Genomic DNA, 17729 nt, shown 5'->3' on the forward strand with positions numbered 1-17729 from the left:
ACACGAAAAAACGACCGATCTGTTTTTCTGTAAATCCCTTTTTGTTTGTTCCTTTTAAAACGAAACCGAAGCGCAGCCGCTAAACCGGAAGTGCGCACATTTTAACAGTAAAACGCAATAGAACGTTTGTACGATAGAAATCCGTCTGTGACGCAACAATATCTATAATATAGCAGAGTAACATTAGAAGAATGAATATGAAACGTCATCGTGTGTTAACAACAGCAGTTGACTACACGCAGACACATTTACATTCATCCATGTACACAGATACTCGTTCATCTGTGCGCTGTTTGATGCAATATAGTTATTAATATAGTAACAACACATTTATTACTGTAGGTAATAACACAGTTTGTGGTGGCAGACTCGTTGCTGTTGGCTCTGATATTTATTTCCAGTATTGTTGTGTTGCTTCAGTGCTCAGAGACACTTTAAGGAGAGTAAACGTGTTCACATCTCCACCACTAGGGGGCAGAATACGACTATTTAAAGCAGTGGTTCTCAGCTGGTCTGGTGGCTCCGGGACCCACCATCACCCCTCAATGACAACCGACCCAAATCGAGGGACATCCTTCACTTCTCAGATGTATTTAATGAAAATATGGTGCAGTTTGAACCTGAGAGAGTGTGGAGACAGAACACGTATGACCACACAAAAACAAGTTTAATGAGAAAACAGCCAGCTGGTAGCGACGCTAGAGAGGGAACTATTCCCTTTACACTAAATGAGCTAAAACCCCAAAGTGCATCTTAAGGACACGAGGTATAACAACATACAACAATTAAGAATCTTCAGCCATTTCAAACAAAAAAGACTCAAATGACTTTAACAGATACGACAAACACTGTGTCTTGAGGAGCTTTTGCACAAATGCAAAATAAATTAAATTAAAAGTGCAATTCAAAAGGATTCAGATATAGAAAATGAGCGTTTCTTGTGATTACCTCATCAGGAGGTAAATCCTGAAAAACTTTGTGCTTTACAGAAATTAAGCAGCACTCACTTCAACCTGAGGTGAAAACTGACTTGAGTCTGGAGGAATTTCTACTGGGAGAACTGGGCATGTTTTTTGCTCTTGGCAAGAGTCTCAAAGTCTGGAGTTCTAGTGGACAAGGCCAGTCTGAGGTCAAGCTCGATGTCCAGTCTCTTCCTGTGTTTAGTCTCCAGCTGAACCAGAGCTGAGACGCACTCACAGAGACAGGCAGTGCTGAAGGGTAGCAGCACTTTGACTGCTCGAGTGGCGAGGGAAGGACACTCGCTGATCACGCTGCTGCACCACAACTGGGAGGGGCTCACCTCCGCCTACGGTCACATGACCGCTCCATCAGCTGACTCTCCGTTGCTTGGCAACGTGACACTTTCTATGTGGATTCCAAGCGGGTCACGTATCCAGTGGTCGTCCCTCTGTTTCTGGGGAAAGTATTCGTTAAACGGCTCCAGAAGTTTATTCAGATGCGCCGTGATTGTTTCTCCAGTACGTTCTTGTCTGCCGCGTCCAGCTGCTGTCCCTCATGACAGGCATTGGGGAACACGTCGAGTCGGCTTCTGGAAGCATGACTTGCCCACACAGAGATCTTTTTTCTGGAAGCATTGATTTTGTCCTGCTGTTGATGAATGTTGTTCCCCTTCCGCTGCAGAGACAGATTTAATCCGTTTAAAGGGCTCCACAGGTCTCTTTGTGAGAAGAGCGCTTACTTTCCAAATGCCGCTTCAGTTTGGACGGCTTCATGCTTCTTGTGCCAGAACCTCGCTGCACAAAACGCGCTGAGGTTTTTGCCCTCTTTTGTCCTCAATATAAGAAAACCCACATCTAACGTAGTCGGTGTCGTACTTCCGTTTCGCCATGTTTAATTAGAAAACTAAGTAGGAGGTTTAATTATCCCAAAAACCCAAAGTCTCCCCCAATTTTCTTTTTAATTATAATTTTTATTTTCCCAGGCAAAGGGGAAAACGCGAATTCCCAGGCCATTAAAAAGGGGTCCGCGACCCACCAGTTGAGAACCACTGATTCAAATCACAGATTGAATCATATTGAACGGTTGTTGTTTCTGGGACAGATGCATTGAATGCTTGTGTTTCCTTCATTTGATATTCATGCTTAGTTGTAAACATCATGTATGTTGATGTCGTGGAGGAGTGAACACGTGTTGTTCATGGATCAATAAATAAGAATAGAGACGTTTCTTTGTTTGTCACACTTCCATCCTAAATCAAGCTGTAGACCAAAGAGCTCAAAGGTCCAAGATGAGAAGATATAATGTTGGTCTGAAGAAAATGACTCGTGTGACTTTACGGCCTTCAGACATTTGGACTCTAGAACATTTGACACATTTTCCCAAATGTCACGAGACGAGAGCAGAAAAGAGAAGGATTGGTTCTCTTTCCTTCTTTGCTGCCATGTGACCTGTGACCTCAGAGGGACCTCTGGAGCTGTGGGCGGATGCACAGCGTACTTTTGATTAGTTTCCTCTCATCAGCAGTCAAAGGTCCATTTGTCCTGAGAACACTGTGGTGGCCTTAATAGAGGCTTCAATGATCCGATCCCCTTCCAGGTAGTGAGTGCTTGTGCTTCTATGAAAGCAGAATCATTCCCCTCCTTTAGCTTCAAGGTAACAAAGTCAAATCCACCTCTATGAGTTTCATATGGCAAATGTTTTACAGCTACAAATACTTGTAGAGCACCACGAGTGTCTCCACACTAGCTGAGCGTAACATCCTCTTTCCCTCAACATGTTCGGTTCCTCCACAGAGCAGTTGGGTCTGACACCCCCTGCTCCTCAACACCTGTAGAACTTCTTTAGCTTTCAAGTCCATGAAGGATTAAACAGCCACAAACCTGCCAAGAGGAGGAAGTCCACCCAAACTGACAAGCAGGACCAGGAGACAATGAATGAGGGGAAGATGGACGGAGCCAAATAGAGGACAAGAGGACAATGAGCCTAAACATGCAGCCTGGGCTACAGTGGAATAGTTCACATCAAAGCGTTCATGTTGTAAAACGGCCCAAAGCCCAAACCTCAACCACACCGATTGGTTCTTAAATGAGATGAACAGTCAAACGTTTGGACACGTTTACTCATTCGATTCAATGAGAAAGTGTCCAAACCTTTGGACTGAATTGGGCTACAAAAACATCTGTAATAACCGAGATCCATTTATATTCACTAGCTAACGTTTCTTCATATGCTACCCTGCTATACGCTTGATCACTGACGCATTTATACCCTACAAACCTTCCATTCCAGGACTTTTACTGTGAAAATGTGCACTTCTGGTTTAGCTGCTGCGCTTCCATTTGGTTTCATAGGAAAAACCCAAATTGGTGGTTTGTCAATAACGTGTGAGCTCTGCCAGCAGGTTGGTGTGAAGGTGTGAAGGTGTGGACTCTGCTATGAATCAGGCTGAGGACCCAGAGGACGGAGTCCCTCCCTCTGAAGCCCCTCTGTGTGGGGAACATGACAGCCAGACCAAAGCTCAGAGGTGAGAGGACCATCTCCAACTGTCCTCCACTCGTCTCCATGTCCCAACGTCTCTGACTCACTGACTCTGCTTCTACATGTGTGACCAGGACCCATCAGAGACCAGGACCTGGACCTGGACCCAGCTGTGTGTCCATGAAGAGTAACCGGTCTATGAATCATCCTATAGTCTTCAAAGACGTTGGTCCCCCTGTTGATGCAAGGTGAGGGTCTCAGGCTGATGATGAGATGTTTCTACCAGACTCTCTGGTGGAGGTTCTGGGTTTCTTGCTCCAGGGCCCTTCAGTAGTGTCCAGTGAGGGAGGGAGAGCTCCATGGAGGACTTGGTGAGACCTGTTGGGACTAAACCAAACTGACTGGTGAAGAAAACAGTGAGCTGAAAGACTGAGCTGTTGATTCTCAGTGGGACCAGCAGCACCAGTAGACCTAAACCACTACAGGGAGTCATGTGGTCCACATCCAGACCTCACGTCATGGACCTTTACCTTGTTTTGGTCTCTGTGAGGACGGACACCATGTGAGCTGATGCTTCATGATTAGATGATGATGTGATGATGTAATCTCAGTGTTTCTTTCAGTTCACATCAGCAGAGAGGAAAGTCTCCTGAACCCAGATGTTTGTCCATGAAGAGTGATCGGTCTAAAGGTCGTCTGATTAACTTCAAAGATGGACGCCGTTCTTATGACACAGAGTAAGTAGGGCCCTATAAAATCTGTTTCATTTTTTCTCAAGTTCCGGTTTAATTTTTCCCACAATTTTTTTTGGTCTTTTAATATTTGAGAATTCGGTTTTTAACATTTTACGCAGAGACAGTGAATTAAGAACTGAAATGTAGACAATATATTCAGTTAAAACTGAAAACTTCCATACATAGAACCTTATTTCAGGCAAAAACATGCTGCTTGATAAAAACATGGCAATATCTTTTCTTGTGTGTCCAAACAGAACAGTTATTCAAAAAAAAATTCAGATTTGTTGGTTTAAATTAAACAAAATACATGACTAAACAAAACATGCCGTTAGTTCTTTGTAAGATCAAACTAAGTAAGAATAGTCCTGTCAATATCTACTAACAAAGGTACATAAGAATTGCAACAGCCCGTGCAGTAAACAATAAAACATTTTGGAAATTCAACTTAACTTTGGTGGAAATATCAAAAACATTGTAAACTTCAATTCCAAGTGCAACTCGGAGCCTTAGCTTGCACAAACTCCTTGCTGATGAGGAAGCAGCATCTTCTCTTTCTAGCAGGCAGATCTCATCCATGTCACAATGGAGAATGATATGCAGAGCTGCCAGGTCTCACCCACCAGCGTGATGACATGGCAGAGGCAGGTTACATGTACGCTGTTGGGCAACACTCCTCTCAGAGCCTCCTGTATTCCTTCAGACAGTGAGCAGCATTATCAGTCACCACGGCCCAGACATCATCACGCTCACATTGTTGTGATTGACAGAGAATAGAATGGCTTTGGAAGTATTCGCATCTGTCCACGAAGACAACATCAATCAGAAAGTACTGTTGTCCAACGCCTACGATGAAAGATAGAAAATAATAATAACCATGATTAGTATTGTGTCACAACAAAAGGGTGAGATACAGCTAGACATAGACAGACGCTTTATTTGCTTTAATTCTTAATTCCCGATGTGAGAGTAGCTTTAATCTTGTGATCAATACATTTAATACATACATGTGTAACCAGGATCCATCAGAGACCAGGACCTGGAGCTGGACCTGATCCTGAACCTGGTCTGCAATCTGGACCTGAACCCAGATGTGTGTCCATGAAGAGTGATCAGTCTATTGGTCGATGGTTTAACTTCAAAGATGGACGCCGTTCTTATGACCCAGAGTAAGTTCTTAAACAGATGAAGAACTGTTCTGATCCTCAGTCATGAATTACATAAATGTTTGTTCATTGTTTAACGTGTTGTTTCCATGACGATCCATCATGACAGAACTCATTATCTTCATCTAACTCCAGGGTGTCAAACTCATCTTAGGTTTGGGTCAGATACTGTCCACTTTGATCTCAAGTGGGCCGGACCAGTAAAATCTTAGGCGATGGTCCGGTCGACGGGGGGCCGTCATTTCCAAGCGGGCGCTGCTGCCTGGAGGAACGCTGTGGTCTAAAAGGTCTAACACAGGGGAGCCCACACTTTATCACCTCGCAAGCTACTTGTCATCAACGCTTCAATCCAAGTCATGGCGATCGCCCGAATAATAACAACGAGCAGCAGCGGTAACCAAGGGAACAACAGCGCTGCAGACCGGGAGCACAAAACGAATCCATGTAAAGAAACAAGCAACAATAAGTTACTGCAGACGTTCTTGGTCGTTACCTCACTCCATGACTTGCACTGATGCATGCGTGGTGACCTGACGTGGTTCTTTCTTCAATGTTAGGTGATCTACCAGCACTGCGTTGGTGAAGGACCAGGGGCCTCATTTATAAACGTTGCGTACGCACAAAAGAAGGCGTACGCCGCTCTCTACGCAATAATTGGTATTTATAAAAAGCAAACTTGACGGAAAAATGTCCTTCACGCAAGCTCGGACCCCTGCGTACGCACAAAAACGGGTGAAATGAGAACCGTCGGCAAATGCAAGAAACACGCAAACGTGTGTGAAAGTGTGTAAAACTAGACTGTTGTAAAAGAAATGACGGACGGTAATAAAACGCCATGATGCCGTCACAATGTCACGTAATGACGCTGATGGCTGATCTTCGCTCTTAGAAGACGTGGCACATGGAAGGATTGGCGCTGTAGTGCAGCGCACCATCGGCCTGTTTAAGGGCAGATGGCGCTGCCTCGACTGCGCTGGAGGGAGGTTGTTGTTTACTCCTGAAAAGGTGTGAAACATCGTGCTGCATGTGCTGTGCTACATGATGTGGCAAAGCTTCCAAACGCGCCTTGACCCCCTGACGCCGATGTTGGCCCAGACCCTGTCCCCGATCCCCAATCACTGCCGCCAGTCTCTCATCAGGAGGGGACAGCTCCGGTGTCCCTTTCCCCCCCGGGCAGACACACTTTGGCGATGGCGCGCTAAACGCTTTTTTGCATCCACTTTGATGTCAGACCATTTTTTCTTTATTTGGATCCGAGGTTGTGAGGCTGCAGCGTTGCTCTGCAACCTTTTGCCCCTCAGGTGCCTTGTTGGCATCATTGATGTCCACACTGTGTCCTCCAAAGAGCATCTTACTTCTCCTTCCCACCTCCCAATGATCATTTCCACTTCACACTGAGTGAAGTTACGTTTCTTCGTTTTCCTCTCAGTGTTTGTCATGATTTCGCAATCGATAAATATTAATTTGTGGGCGTTCCACAGACTATATAAGGGCAACTATGGGCGTGACATGAAGCCGCAAAAGCTGCGCTGCATTTAAAAGTGATTGTGATTTATTAAGGGAAAACTGCGTAGGACGTTTTATAAGTCTGAAGATTTCTGTGCGTCCGCACGTCCTACGTTTCATCCGTATGACACTTCTGGCGCAAATCCTACGCAAGTTTTATAAATGAGGCCCCTGGTCCCCCTGGTCTAACACATGCGCTCACTCACAGAGTGCGACCCCCAGTGGACTGATTAGGAATAGCAGATACTTTTATAGAAAAGCTATTTGTGTCTTTCTGTAATTCTCACAATTGTAAAGTCATCCAGCGGGCTGCACTGGACCCCCCGGCAGACCAGATTTGGCCCTCGGGCCTTGAGTTAGACACCCATCATCTAACTGGTCTGTGTGTGTTTAAGTGTGAATCATTAACTGTAAACATCCTCAGATGTAAACACAATGTGAGCTAGTTCCTCCACATCAGGATCAGCAGAGGTCAGTAGACTCTGTGAAAAGGTCCAAAGACTAGTTTCAGAAGATCTAAAGAGACTTCTAGAGGTCAGGGGACGGACTAAAGAGGTTTGGAGTAGTTCCATAGGACTATGTACCAGATGCAGAGGTCTGCAGACGTTGTTTTTATGATCCGCAGTAAGAACTAAAACCAGATGAAACTGATGACTAACTGTCACTCAATTAATAAACTATCCGTCATCTTTGACAGTCTTCAGCATCTGGTTTCCATCATGATCCATCATGACAAAAGCCAATATCTTTACCTAATGTTGTATTGGTGTTGATGGTCCAAACACCATGTGGGCTGATGGTTCATGTTCCTCCACAGAGAGGACCAGGAGAGCTCAGAGGTTCCCACAGGTCCGTCTGCCCAGCAGCATCAAACACACCTGGACTCCATCTTCATGGTGTGTACATGTACAACTACTTTAACATCTCTCAGTTCACCATCATCTCCATGCTGCACTTTGTAGACCAGTGGATTGTCCGTCTGTCCAACATGGACCTGATGGTGGCTTCCATCTTCTAGTTGGTGTCATTCATAGAATGTTCTGTTCCAGCTGCTGGAGGAGAACATCCTCACTTTTGTGAAGAACGAGCTGAAGAAGATCCAGAAGTTTATGAGTTCAGATTACCCAGAATGCTTAGAGAAAGAGGATGAGGAGGTGCTGGATGAAGAGCAGAGGAGGAGCAGAGAGGCCTTTTTGAAGATCCCAGTGCACTTCCTGAGGAGAATGAAGCAGGAGGAGCTGGCTGAGCGTCTGCAGAGCAGTAAGAGGATTTCTCTACAGACTTACCATGCTGATAAATGAGACCTTTACTAATGTCTCCAGAGACGGACAGAATATATTCATAGTCTTTCTCTGAGGAGAGGAAATGTTGAAATCTATTCTGTGACTCATTGATCTTCTTTATTGTCTTCATTCAGGACTTCTTGCTGCAGTTTGTCAGCGTGAACTCAAATCCGACCTGAAGAAGAAGTTCCAGTGTGTGTTTGAGGGGATCGCTAAAGCAGGAAACCCAACCCTTCTGAATGAGATCTACACAGAGCTCTACATCACAGAGGGAGGGACTGCAGAGGTCAATGAAGAACATGAGGTCAGACAGATTGAAACAGCATCCAGGAAACCAGCCAGACCAGAAACAACCATCAGACAAGAAGACCTCCTCAAAGCCTCAGCTGGAGGAGAGGAACCAATCAGAACAGTGATGACTAAGGGAGTGGCTGGCATTGGGAAAACAGTCTTAACACAGAAGTTCACTCTGGACTGGGCTGAAGACAAAGACCACCAGGACATACAGTTCACATTTCCATTCACCTCCAGAGAGCTGAATGTGCTGAGAGAGAAGAAGTACAGCTTGGTGGGACTTGTTCATCACTTCTTCAGTAAAACCAGAGCAGCAGGAATCTGCAGGTTTGAAGAGTTCCAGGTTGTGTTCATCTTTGACGGTCTGGATGAGTGTCGACTTCCTCTGGACTTCCACAACAATGAAATCCTGACTGATGTCACAGAGTCGGCCTCAGTGGATGTGCTCCTCACAAACCTCATCAGGGGGAAGCTGCTTCCCTCTGCTCGCCTCTGGATAACCACACGACCTGCAGCAGCCAAACAGATCCCTCCTGAGTGTGTTGGCATGGTGACAGAGGTCAGAGGGTTCACTGACCCCCAGAAGGAGGAGTACTTCAGGAAGAGGTTCAGAGACAAGAAGCAGGCCAGAAGCATCATCTCTCACATCAAGACCTCACGAAGCCTCCACATCATGTGCCACATCCCAGTCTTCTGCTGGATCACTGCTACAGTTCTGGAGGAGGTGTTGAACACCAGAGAGGGAGGAGAGCTGCCCAAGACCCTGACTGAGATGTACATCCACTTCCTGGTGGTTCAGTCCAAAGTGAAGAAGGTCAAGTACGATGGAGGAGCTGAGACGGATCCAGTGTGGAGTCCACAGAGCAGGAAGATGATCGAGTCTCTGGGAAAACTGGCCTTTGATCAGCTGCAGAAAGGCAACCTGATCTTCTATGAATCCGACCTGACAGAGTGTGGCATCGATATCAGAGCAGCCTCAGTGTACTCAGGAGTGTTCACTCAGATCTTCAGAGAGGAGAGAGGACTGTACCAGGACAAGGTGTTCTGCTTCGTCCATCTGAGTGTTCAGGAGTTTCTGGCTGCTCTTCATGTCCATCTGACCTTCTTCAGCTCTGGTGTCAATCTGCTGTCAGAAGAACAAACTACCTGCCTGTGGTCTAAAGTCTTTAGAGACAAACCTAAACCAAAGTGTCTCTACCAGAGTGCTGTGGACGAGGCCTTACAGAGTCCTAATGGACACCTGGACTTGTTCCTCCGCTTCCTCCTGGGTCTTTCCCTGGAGACCAATCAGACTCTCCTACGAGGTCTGCTTATACAGACAGGAGGTCGCTCACAGACCAATCAGGAGACAGTCCAGTACATCAAGAAGAAGATCAGTGAAGATGTGTCTCCAGAGAAAAGCATCAATCTGTTCCACTGTCTGAATGAACTGAATGATGGATCTCTAGTGGAGGAGATCCAACAGTCCCTTAGATCAGGACTTCTCTCCACAGAGGAACTGTCTCCTTCTCAGTGGTCAGCTCTGGTCTTCATCTTACTGTCATCAGAAGATCTAGAGGTGTTTGACCTGAAGAAATACTCTGCTTCAGAGGAGGCTCTTCTGAGGCTTCTGCCAGTGGTCAAAGCCTCCAACAAAGTTCTGTAAGTACAGAGAGACTTAATTCATACATCAGAACTTAAATATGCTGCCATCTTTTATACTTACTGCTTCTTCTTCATCCCTCTCTTCAGACTGAGTTACTGTAACCTCTCAGAGAGAAGCTGTGACGCTCTGTCCTCAGTCCTCAGCTCCCAGTCCTCTAGTCTGAGAGAGCTGGATCTGAGTAACAACCACCTGCAAGATTTAGGAGTGAAGCTGCTGTCTGCTGGATTGAAGAGTCCACACTGTGAACTGGAGACTCTCAGGTCAGGATTCAATTAAAGTCCACTTGGTGTCTTTATTTACATCCATGGTACATTTCTGACTTTCATAAGATTCTTTCTGCTTGCATGATTTAAATCAAATATGCATTATCCAACTATTTCCATAAAATGTGTTTATTTTCAATATAATGTAAATATTTGACATTATAGAGTTAGTAGTAATGTCATCAGATTGTTGATCTACATTAGTGGGTGTTTAGTTGTGACTGGAAACCAGTCAGTAACCATGTGAATGTGACCCCTCTGTACCTGATAGTATCTCAGTACTGCAGTGCCTTTCCAGCCCTCACAGCTCCCTCACATCATGTGACATGTGTCTTATTCTGTGTGTCTGCAGGCTGTCAGGCTGTCTGATCACAGAGGAAGGCTGTGCTTCTCTGGCCTCAGCTCTGAGCTCCAACCCCTCCTATCTGAGAGAGCTGGACCTGAGCTACAATCATCCAGGAGACTCAGGAGTGAAGCTGCTGTCTGCTGGACTGGAGGACCCTCACTGGAGACTGGAGACTCTCAGGTATGAAGAGGCTGCAGCCACAGACCATCAGTCTGGTAGAGGAGGTAGAGCTGGAAACCTTTTCTCTGTCCCACTGTCAGCCTGGTTAATAAGACCCTGACACACCGAGCTGACCTCAAACTACCAGAGACTCATCAAAGTGTTTGTGTCCCACATGAGACCATCAACACAGACAGAAGTATTACATTACATTACATGTCATTTAGCTGACGCTTTCATCCAAAGCGACGTACAATAAGTGCATTCAACCATAGGGTACAAACTCAGGAGAACAAGAAACGAGAAAGTGCAATTTCCTCAAATAAGCCAATTTACAATTTGCTATAGATGAGTGACGTTACAAGTACAATTTAAGTGCTACAATTTGTTAGTCTTTAGTCGAGGTAGAGTCTGAAGAGGTGTGTCTTTAGTTTGCGGCGGAAGATGTGAAGGCTCTCTGCGGTCCTGATGTCTTCAGAGAGCTCGTTCCACCATTTCGGCGCAAGGACAGCGAAGAGTCGAGACCTAGTCGAGTGTTTTGCTCTCAGTGAGGGAGGGACGAGTAGCTTTGCAGATGCAGAGCGGAGAGTGCGGGTTGGGATGTAGGGTTTGACCATGTCCTGGATGTAAGCTGGACCCGATCCATTCACAGCATGGTACGTGAGCACCAGTGTTTTGAACTGGATGCGGGCGGCCACCGGTAGCCAGTGAAGAGAGCGGAGGAGTGGAGTAGTGTGGGAGAATTTCGGAAGGTTGAAGACCAGTCGAGCTGCTGCATTCTGAATGAGCTGCAGAGGTCGAATGGCGGTGGCAGGGAGACCTGCCAGGAGGGAGTTGCAGTAGTCCAGGCGGGAGATGACAAGAGCCTGAATCAGTACCTGCGCTGCCTTCTGAGTGAGAAGGGGACGGGAGAAGTAGTGAGGAACAGTAGCCAGGATGAGCCTGAACAGGGAGGAAGGTGATGAAAACCTTGTTTCTCTGGAGCTTTGTCTTGTCTCCAGGTTATAAGAGAGGACAGTGTCTCCTGACACGTTGACGCCATCATGGTGGGTTGATATGAGTCAACGTGGTCACGCTACAGGTGACAGTCGGCCACAGACGCTCAGTGAAGAACCAACAGCTGATGGTGGACCTGGAATTAGTTTCAACTATATCGTAGAAATGAACGGAACATACCAAAAACACCCTATCCAGATAAATGTTGACATCCGGATGGAGTGAATGTGATTGTGGTTGGATGGGAATTGTTGGGAGCGGCTAGGGGGTCGTATTAGGTTACAAGCAAATGAGGAACTAACTTATGGACATTAATAGAATTATTAATAATTACTAAGATACTTCTCAGAATGAATAAATAACGGAGCACCACCCTGAGCCAACAGGGACCAATAACCAATACTATAAATCAAGTCTCATAATTGATATTTACTCCTTAAGAGTGAAGATGTTGGAAGGAGTTAAGTTCGAGCACTGGCAATGTATGTCAACGGTTTAGGAGTGAAGACATGTTTCTTATTCTGTGTGAGAGGGGGGGGAGACGAGGGGGGTGCAGGGAAGGACGGCGGTGGGGTTGCGCGCAACAACAAGCGGAGTGCCGGTTATCACACTAGGGGGCGAGCGAGAGCAGCGGGGCGGAAGTGAGACCGTTAAATCAAACCACCGAGGAAGACGGGAACGTTAAACAGTGTAATACGACTACTGGACGCGAGGGGCGAGCGAGAGCGAGATGCAGGAAGTGTTCCACGTATTAAAGCAGGGGGGTCCAAACTTTTTTCACTGAGGGCCACAGACAGAAAAATATGTGAAAGGTTGAGCCGCTCACTAAAGTTAAGGTATATCACCTCTAGTGTATTAACAGTAATACAAATCAATCAATCAAATGTAGGTAAATTATGCTTGATAATGTATTATACTTACAGAAAAAACTGCATACATCACATCTTTCTATGTATGGGTTTTCATTTTTTTTACAAAAAGGGTTGGCAGCTCATCCTCAGATTGCTTCTTCGTCAGGATGGGGACCCCCTTCACAGCCCTGTATAAAGAGGGAAGGCTTTATTTAACCTACTTATGCAAATCATTCATCAGCTAACGTGTTTTAGAAAATGTTATCAACTTTAATTGACTGCATTTATTAAGTAATTGGGCTTTTGAACACATGAATACTGAGTAATATATTTGAACTCGCCTACAATGGGAACAGTGTTGCACTTAATGGGAGCAGTGATGCTGCTCTGGACTGAAGGACGGCTGGCAGGTCACGAGTAAGTTTGCTGGTTGAGATGTGAAGGACATCACAGAGATGGCTGTCGCTCATTTTGGTTCTCAATCTGCTTTTGTTCAGAGTTAACAGAGAAAATGTTTGCTCGCATATGTATGTTGTGCCAAACAGACTGGTCATTCTTTTTGCGTGGCGTCGCATCAGAGGAAACTTGGCCTTTTCCAAGCTCCGGTAGAAGTCGGGTAGGGAGAGGAGCTGCATCTCGACGAGTTCTAGTTGCAGACTCTCTTCCACTTCTTCTGCATCCAGCAGGAAGGGAGTTGAGAACAGCTTGATTTCTTTCTCAATGACAGAAACATCTTGGAAGCGCTGATTGAATTGTGTCATAAGAGTTGTGATCACAGAAACATATTTCCCCTTTTTAGCAGAGAGGTCGGCCTTTGGATGAGCACGTTTGATTTCGGACAGCGTAGGGAAGTGCGCAAGGTTGAAGTTGCGTAGTTGTGTCTCAAAAAGACGAAGCTTCGCACAGAAAGTTGTGGTACAAGCTGGTCTTTGCCTTGTAGGCTCTTGTTCAGTGAGTTCAGATGACCAGTAAGATCAACTAAAAAGGCAATAAGGGAATAAAACCGCTTCAGCACGGAGCCGCGACTAAGCCAGCGCACGTCACAATGATAGAGTACGTCCCCGTATTCAGCATCGACATCAGATAGGAAAGCTTAGTTCTCTGTGGTAGAGCCCTCGTGCTCGAATTATGTTGACAGTTTTCACAACTGTGGTCATCACATCGCCAAGCTGGACTGTCTTGGCACAGAGAGCTTCTTGGTGGATGATACAGTGCAATTTTACAGCCTCGCCTCCACTCTCTGGCACCTTGGCGCACACCATAGATGCCATTCCTTTGGGCTCGCCTGTCATAGCGGGAGCCCCGTTCGTTGCAACTCCACACAGCTCGTCCCATTTAAGTTCCATCTTGTCAATTGCACCTGACGCGGCTTCAAAAATGTCCTCACCCGTTGTTGTGCCCTTTAGACTCCGAAGATCAAGCAGCTCCTCCGTGATGCAAAAGTCATCGTCAACTCCCCGCAAAGAAATGAACAGTTGTGCGGCGTCTGTTGCATCGTTCATCACATGCAATGGAGTAAAAGTCAAAAGCACAAGCTTTATGTGACACTTGATTCTGTATGTTAGCTGACAAGTCTTCCATTCAACGCACAATTGTGTTTGTGGACATGCTCACGTTGTTGAATTCCTGCATCTTTTCCGGGCACATTATTCCAGCGACTTTAATGAGGCACTGTTTAACCAAGTCAGCGTCTGAGAAAGCTTTCCCGCGGCGCGCTATGAGTTGAGCTACCTCATAGCTAGCTATTGTAGCGTTTTCTTGTGTGTTGTTAGCAGGGTAAAAGTACTGTTGTTGAGCCTGTAGGTTAGCTGCCATGTGCTGGACTTTGTCCTCTCGCTCAGCAGCAGTGTAGGACGTGAAGGTCGGATGCTTGGTTTCGTAGTGTCGTCGTACATTGGACTCTTTCATCACTGCAACCGTTTCATTGCAAATCAAACAGACGCACTTCTCCTTGACTTCTTTGAAGAAATATTCATTTTCCCACCGTGTTTGAAATGTTCTGCATTCACTTGCTATCTTGCGTTTCTTTGGTTCTGCCATTTTGTCGTCGCGGAAATTTTTTATTTAAACATTTTTTTTGTGGAAAAGCTGCATTAGGACTGCAGCTAGTGAGTAGCTCCACCTACTGGTCAAACTAAGAACTACAATACAGTCAAGGGCAAGTTTCATGTGTGGGCCACATTCCATTCTATTTTTATAATTTGCTGCGGGCCAATAAAAAATGGATCCCGGGCCGCAGTTGGCCCGGGGGCCATACTTTGGACACCCCTGTATTAAAGCAACGAGGAAGACGACAGTTGCACTGCTATGGCAACGCTATCTGTTGCTAGGGACTACGGCTTGGACGAAGGAGGGGGGGGATACTTAGACGCGGCGCGAGGAGATTCTGTCCCGCGACCAGCGGAACGTAGATCAGCAACGTGAATCAGGATGGTCGGATCCATGTGTGTGCAGTTACAGAACCAACGATGTGGCTGGCGATACGAAATGAAACCACAGGCAAACGGATCTCACGGCGGAGACCCGGGAAAAGAAAAGAAAATAAGGAACTATTCTGACCATGAGACATCATTCAGCAGCGTAACACAGTTGGCGCTTTCACTCTCTTACAGCAAACGTATCACAGCATCAGATCAACAGGGGACATTACGACATTTGCAGGTACACATTCAAACATAAATCAAAGGTAGCGGATTCGTTGATCCGGACTCTATCGTACCACGTTATGACTGAACAAATCAAATAAACATCAAGTTCTTATCAACACGCTAAATTAGTCTGCCCAGAAAACCAGTCTTACTGTTTGATGGGCGTTGGTCATCAGCTTCCAGCTGACTGAGGACAGTTGAGCTCCGCGTAGGGAAACTCAGTGGATGAAGGCGATTTCGGCCGTGGGGTCCGAACTTCTCGTTGGGAACAGAGGCGGCGGGGGGTCAGAGAGCAGCTGTCTCTCCGGTCCTTTGGAGTCAACAGGAATGAAATCAAAAGGGAAAAGGAAGCGGGACGTAGTGGAGCGGGAGTCTTGAGTTCGTCCAGCGAGATTAAGACTGAAACTTGGGAAAACTTCTTTTCTGCTACACGTCTGTTCTGCCCTCAGGACGGGGGAAGTGGCGCCCCCTCCTGGCCCCTTCAACTTGGGTTGCTAGTTTGCATATATTTGTGACATGAAGTGGAAGTTTTAGATAGATGGTCTCAGGAAAATCATCCGCTGCCGTCCTTCATGTGTTCAACAGAACAAAAGGGAAAAGGAAGCGGGACGTAGTGGAGCGCGAGTCTTGAGTTCGTCCAGCGAGATTAAGACTGAAACTTGGGAATTGGAGGGAAAGAAAAGAAACCAAACAACGTTGTGTTGTCTCGATCCGTCACTAACGGTGACGGGACGGTTCACGTCCCATGAAGCTTGATCTGTAGCATGACGTCATTTCTCCCGTTTGAATTCACATCTGGTGAAAGTACAGTGACAGGTCCATTTCTTATTTGTTATCCATTCATCTTCTTCATGAATATATTCCAGCACCTCGTCGCTGTGTGACGCCTGACTGACAGTCTGTGGTCGTCTGTAAGTAGTGGTAGAAGAAGAAGAGGTGCTCCATGTGGACATGAAGGACAAAGCTGTGTGTGAGAGTGATGTAATGTCCATGTCTCCATGCTGCTCTGACCCCCCTCCTCCTTTCAGGGTGGAGCCTGATGGAGTCCGATGGTTGAGACCAGGTCTGAGGAAGTGTAAGTGTGCTTTGATTCATGAAGATTCAACCATCTTCACACTGTGACATCACTCATTCACCTCTGTGACGTCATCATCAACGTGTCAGTAGATGAACACATGATTAATAACTGCAGCTGTATTGTGTCTTGTTCTCTCATCAGATTCCTGTGAACTCACAATCGACACAAACACAGTAAACAAACAACTCAAACTGTCTGACAACAACAGGAAGGTGACACGTGTGGAGGAGTATCAGTCATATCCTGATCATCCAGACAGATTTGACTTCTGGCCTCAGCTGCTGTGTAGAACTGGTCTGACTGGTTGCTGTTACTGGGAGGTCGAGTGGAGAGGAGAAGTTACTGTATCAGTGAGTTACAGAGGAATCAGGAGGAAGGGAGACAGTTTAGACTGTGTGTTTGGATACAATGATCAGTCCTGGAGTCTGATCTGCTCTGATGTAGGTTACTCTGTCTGTCACAATAAGACAGAAACACGCATCACCTCCTCCTCCTCCTCCTCCTCTGGTAGAGTAGCAGTGTATGTGGACTGTCCTGCTGGCTCTCTGTCCTTCTACAGAGTCTCCTCTGACACACTGATCCACCTCCACACCTTCAGCACCACATTCACTGAACCTCTTTATCCTGGGTTCAGGTTCTGGTCTTATGGTTCCTCAGTGTCTCTGCGTCCTCTTCAGGAGGGAGAGTCTCCTCCTGGTGGAGAACCTTCCTCTCTGCTCACCACATAGTTCAGTCTGTACAGCTGATGGTGGTTCATGTGGGTGTAGATGCAGGTGGAGCAGGTGAGGGGTACCTGAGCTGGTCTGGACTCTGGGGGGTCCACAGCTCTCTGGGACTCAGATGGAAGTGTGAAAGAGCTCAGCTTAATGCTGCTGTGCTCCTTCAATCAATAGATGATCATTTAGATATTGGCTCCTAATTAGGCTTTAATCTTCATCTTTATGTGTTCAAGAAGACATTTTATAAGACGCTCTTTCATCTGTCCCCCCATATGAGACAAATGTGTCCTTATGTGTGTGTGCGCTTCATCAGCAATAATAAAAACAAGGTGAAGAAGGAAAATATGAATGTGTAATTCTTTTTGAGCCCATTTTAACTTTAACTTCAAATCTTTCTAAATCAAATCTAATTTCACATAATCAGGTTTGTTTTGAACAAGAAGCTTTTTAATGGTTCAGCAAACCTCTCAAGGAAATATTGAATATGCGTTACTTGTGTTTTTATTCACTATAATGTCATTTACAACATTTACTCCATGTGTTACTTTAACAGAAATAGAATTGTTTGGCTCTAACGTTAATAAATGACTTTTATTGGAAACA

General features: G+C 45.9%; 1 protein-coding gene and 1 pseudogene across 2 annotated transcripts in view; both read left to right on the top strand.

The window, feature by feature from the left end:
• Positions 1-17729, top strand: part of LOC144390331 (protein NLRC3-like) — a 78145-nt pseudogene that overhangs the window by 1484 nt on the left and 58932 nt on the right. The window lies entirely within an intron of this gene.
• Positions 1999-17469, top strand: LOC144390280 (protein NLRC3-like). The gene is made up of 8 exons (XM_078096762.1): positions 1999-3686; positions 4062-4175; positions 5192-5341; positions 7662-7740; positions 7894-8104; positions 8262-10062; positions 10153-10326; positions 10682-17469. Exons 1-8 carry the CDS (start codon positions 3619-3621, stop codon positions 10953-10955), a joined length of 2871 nt encoding a protein of 956 aa, XP_077952888.1. The 5' UTR covers positions 1999-3618; the 3' UTR covers positions 10956-17469.

Source organism: Gasterosteus aculeatus, chromosome 21, assembly GCF_964276395.1.
Source record: "Gasterosteus aculeatus chromosome 21, fGasAcu3.hap1.1, whole genome shotgun sequence".
Classification (NCBI taxonomy): domain Eukaryota; kingdom Metazoa; phylum Chordata; class Actinopteri; order Perciformes; family Gasterosteidae; genus Gasterosteus; species Gasterosteus aculeatus.

Coding starts and splice junctions, on each gene's coding strand:
- LOC144390280 (XM_078096762.1), top strand. CDS start 3,619: ATGAAGAGTAACCGGTCTATGAATCATCCTATAGTCTTCAAAGACGTT. Junction 3,687..4,061: donor GGTCCCCCTGTTGATGCAAG/GTGAGGGTCTCA, acceptor TGTTTCTTTCAG/TTCACATCAGCAGAGAGGAA. Junction 10,063..10,152: donor AAAGCCTCCAACAAAGTTCT/GTAAGTACAGAG, acceptor CCCTCTCTTCAG/ACTGAGTTACTGTAACCTCT.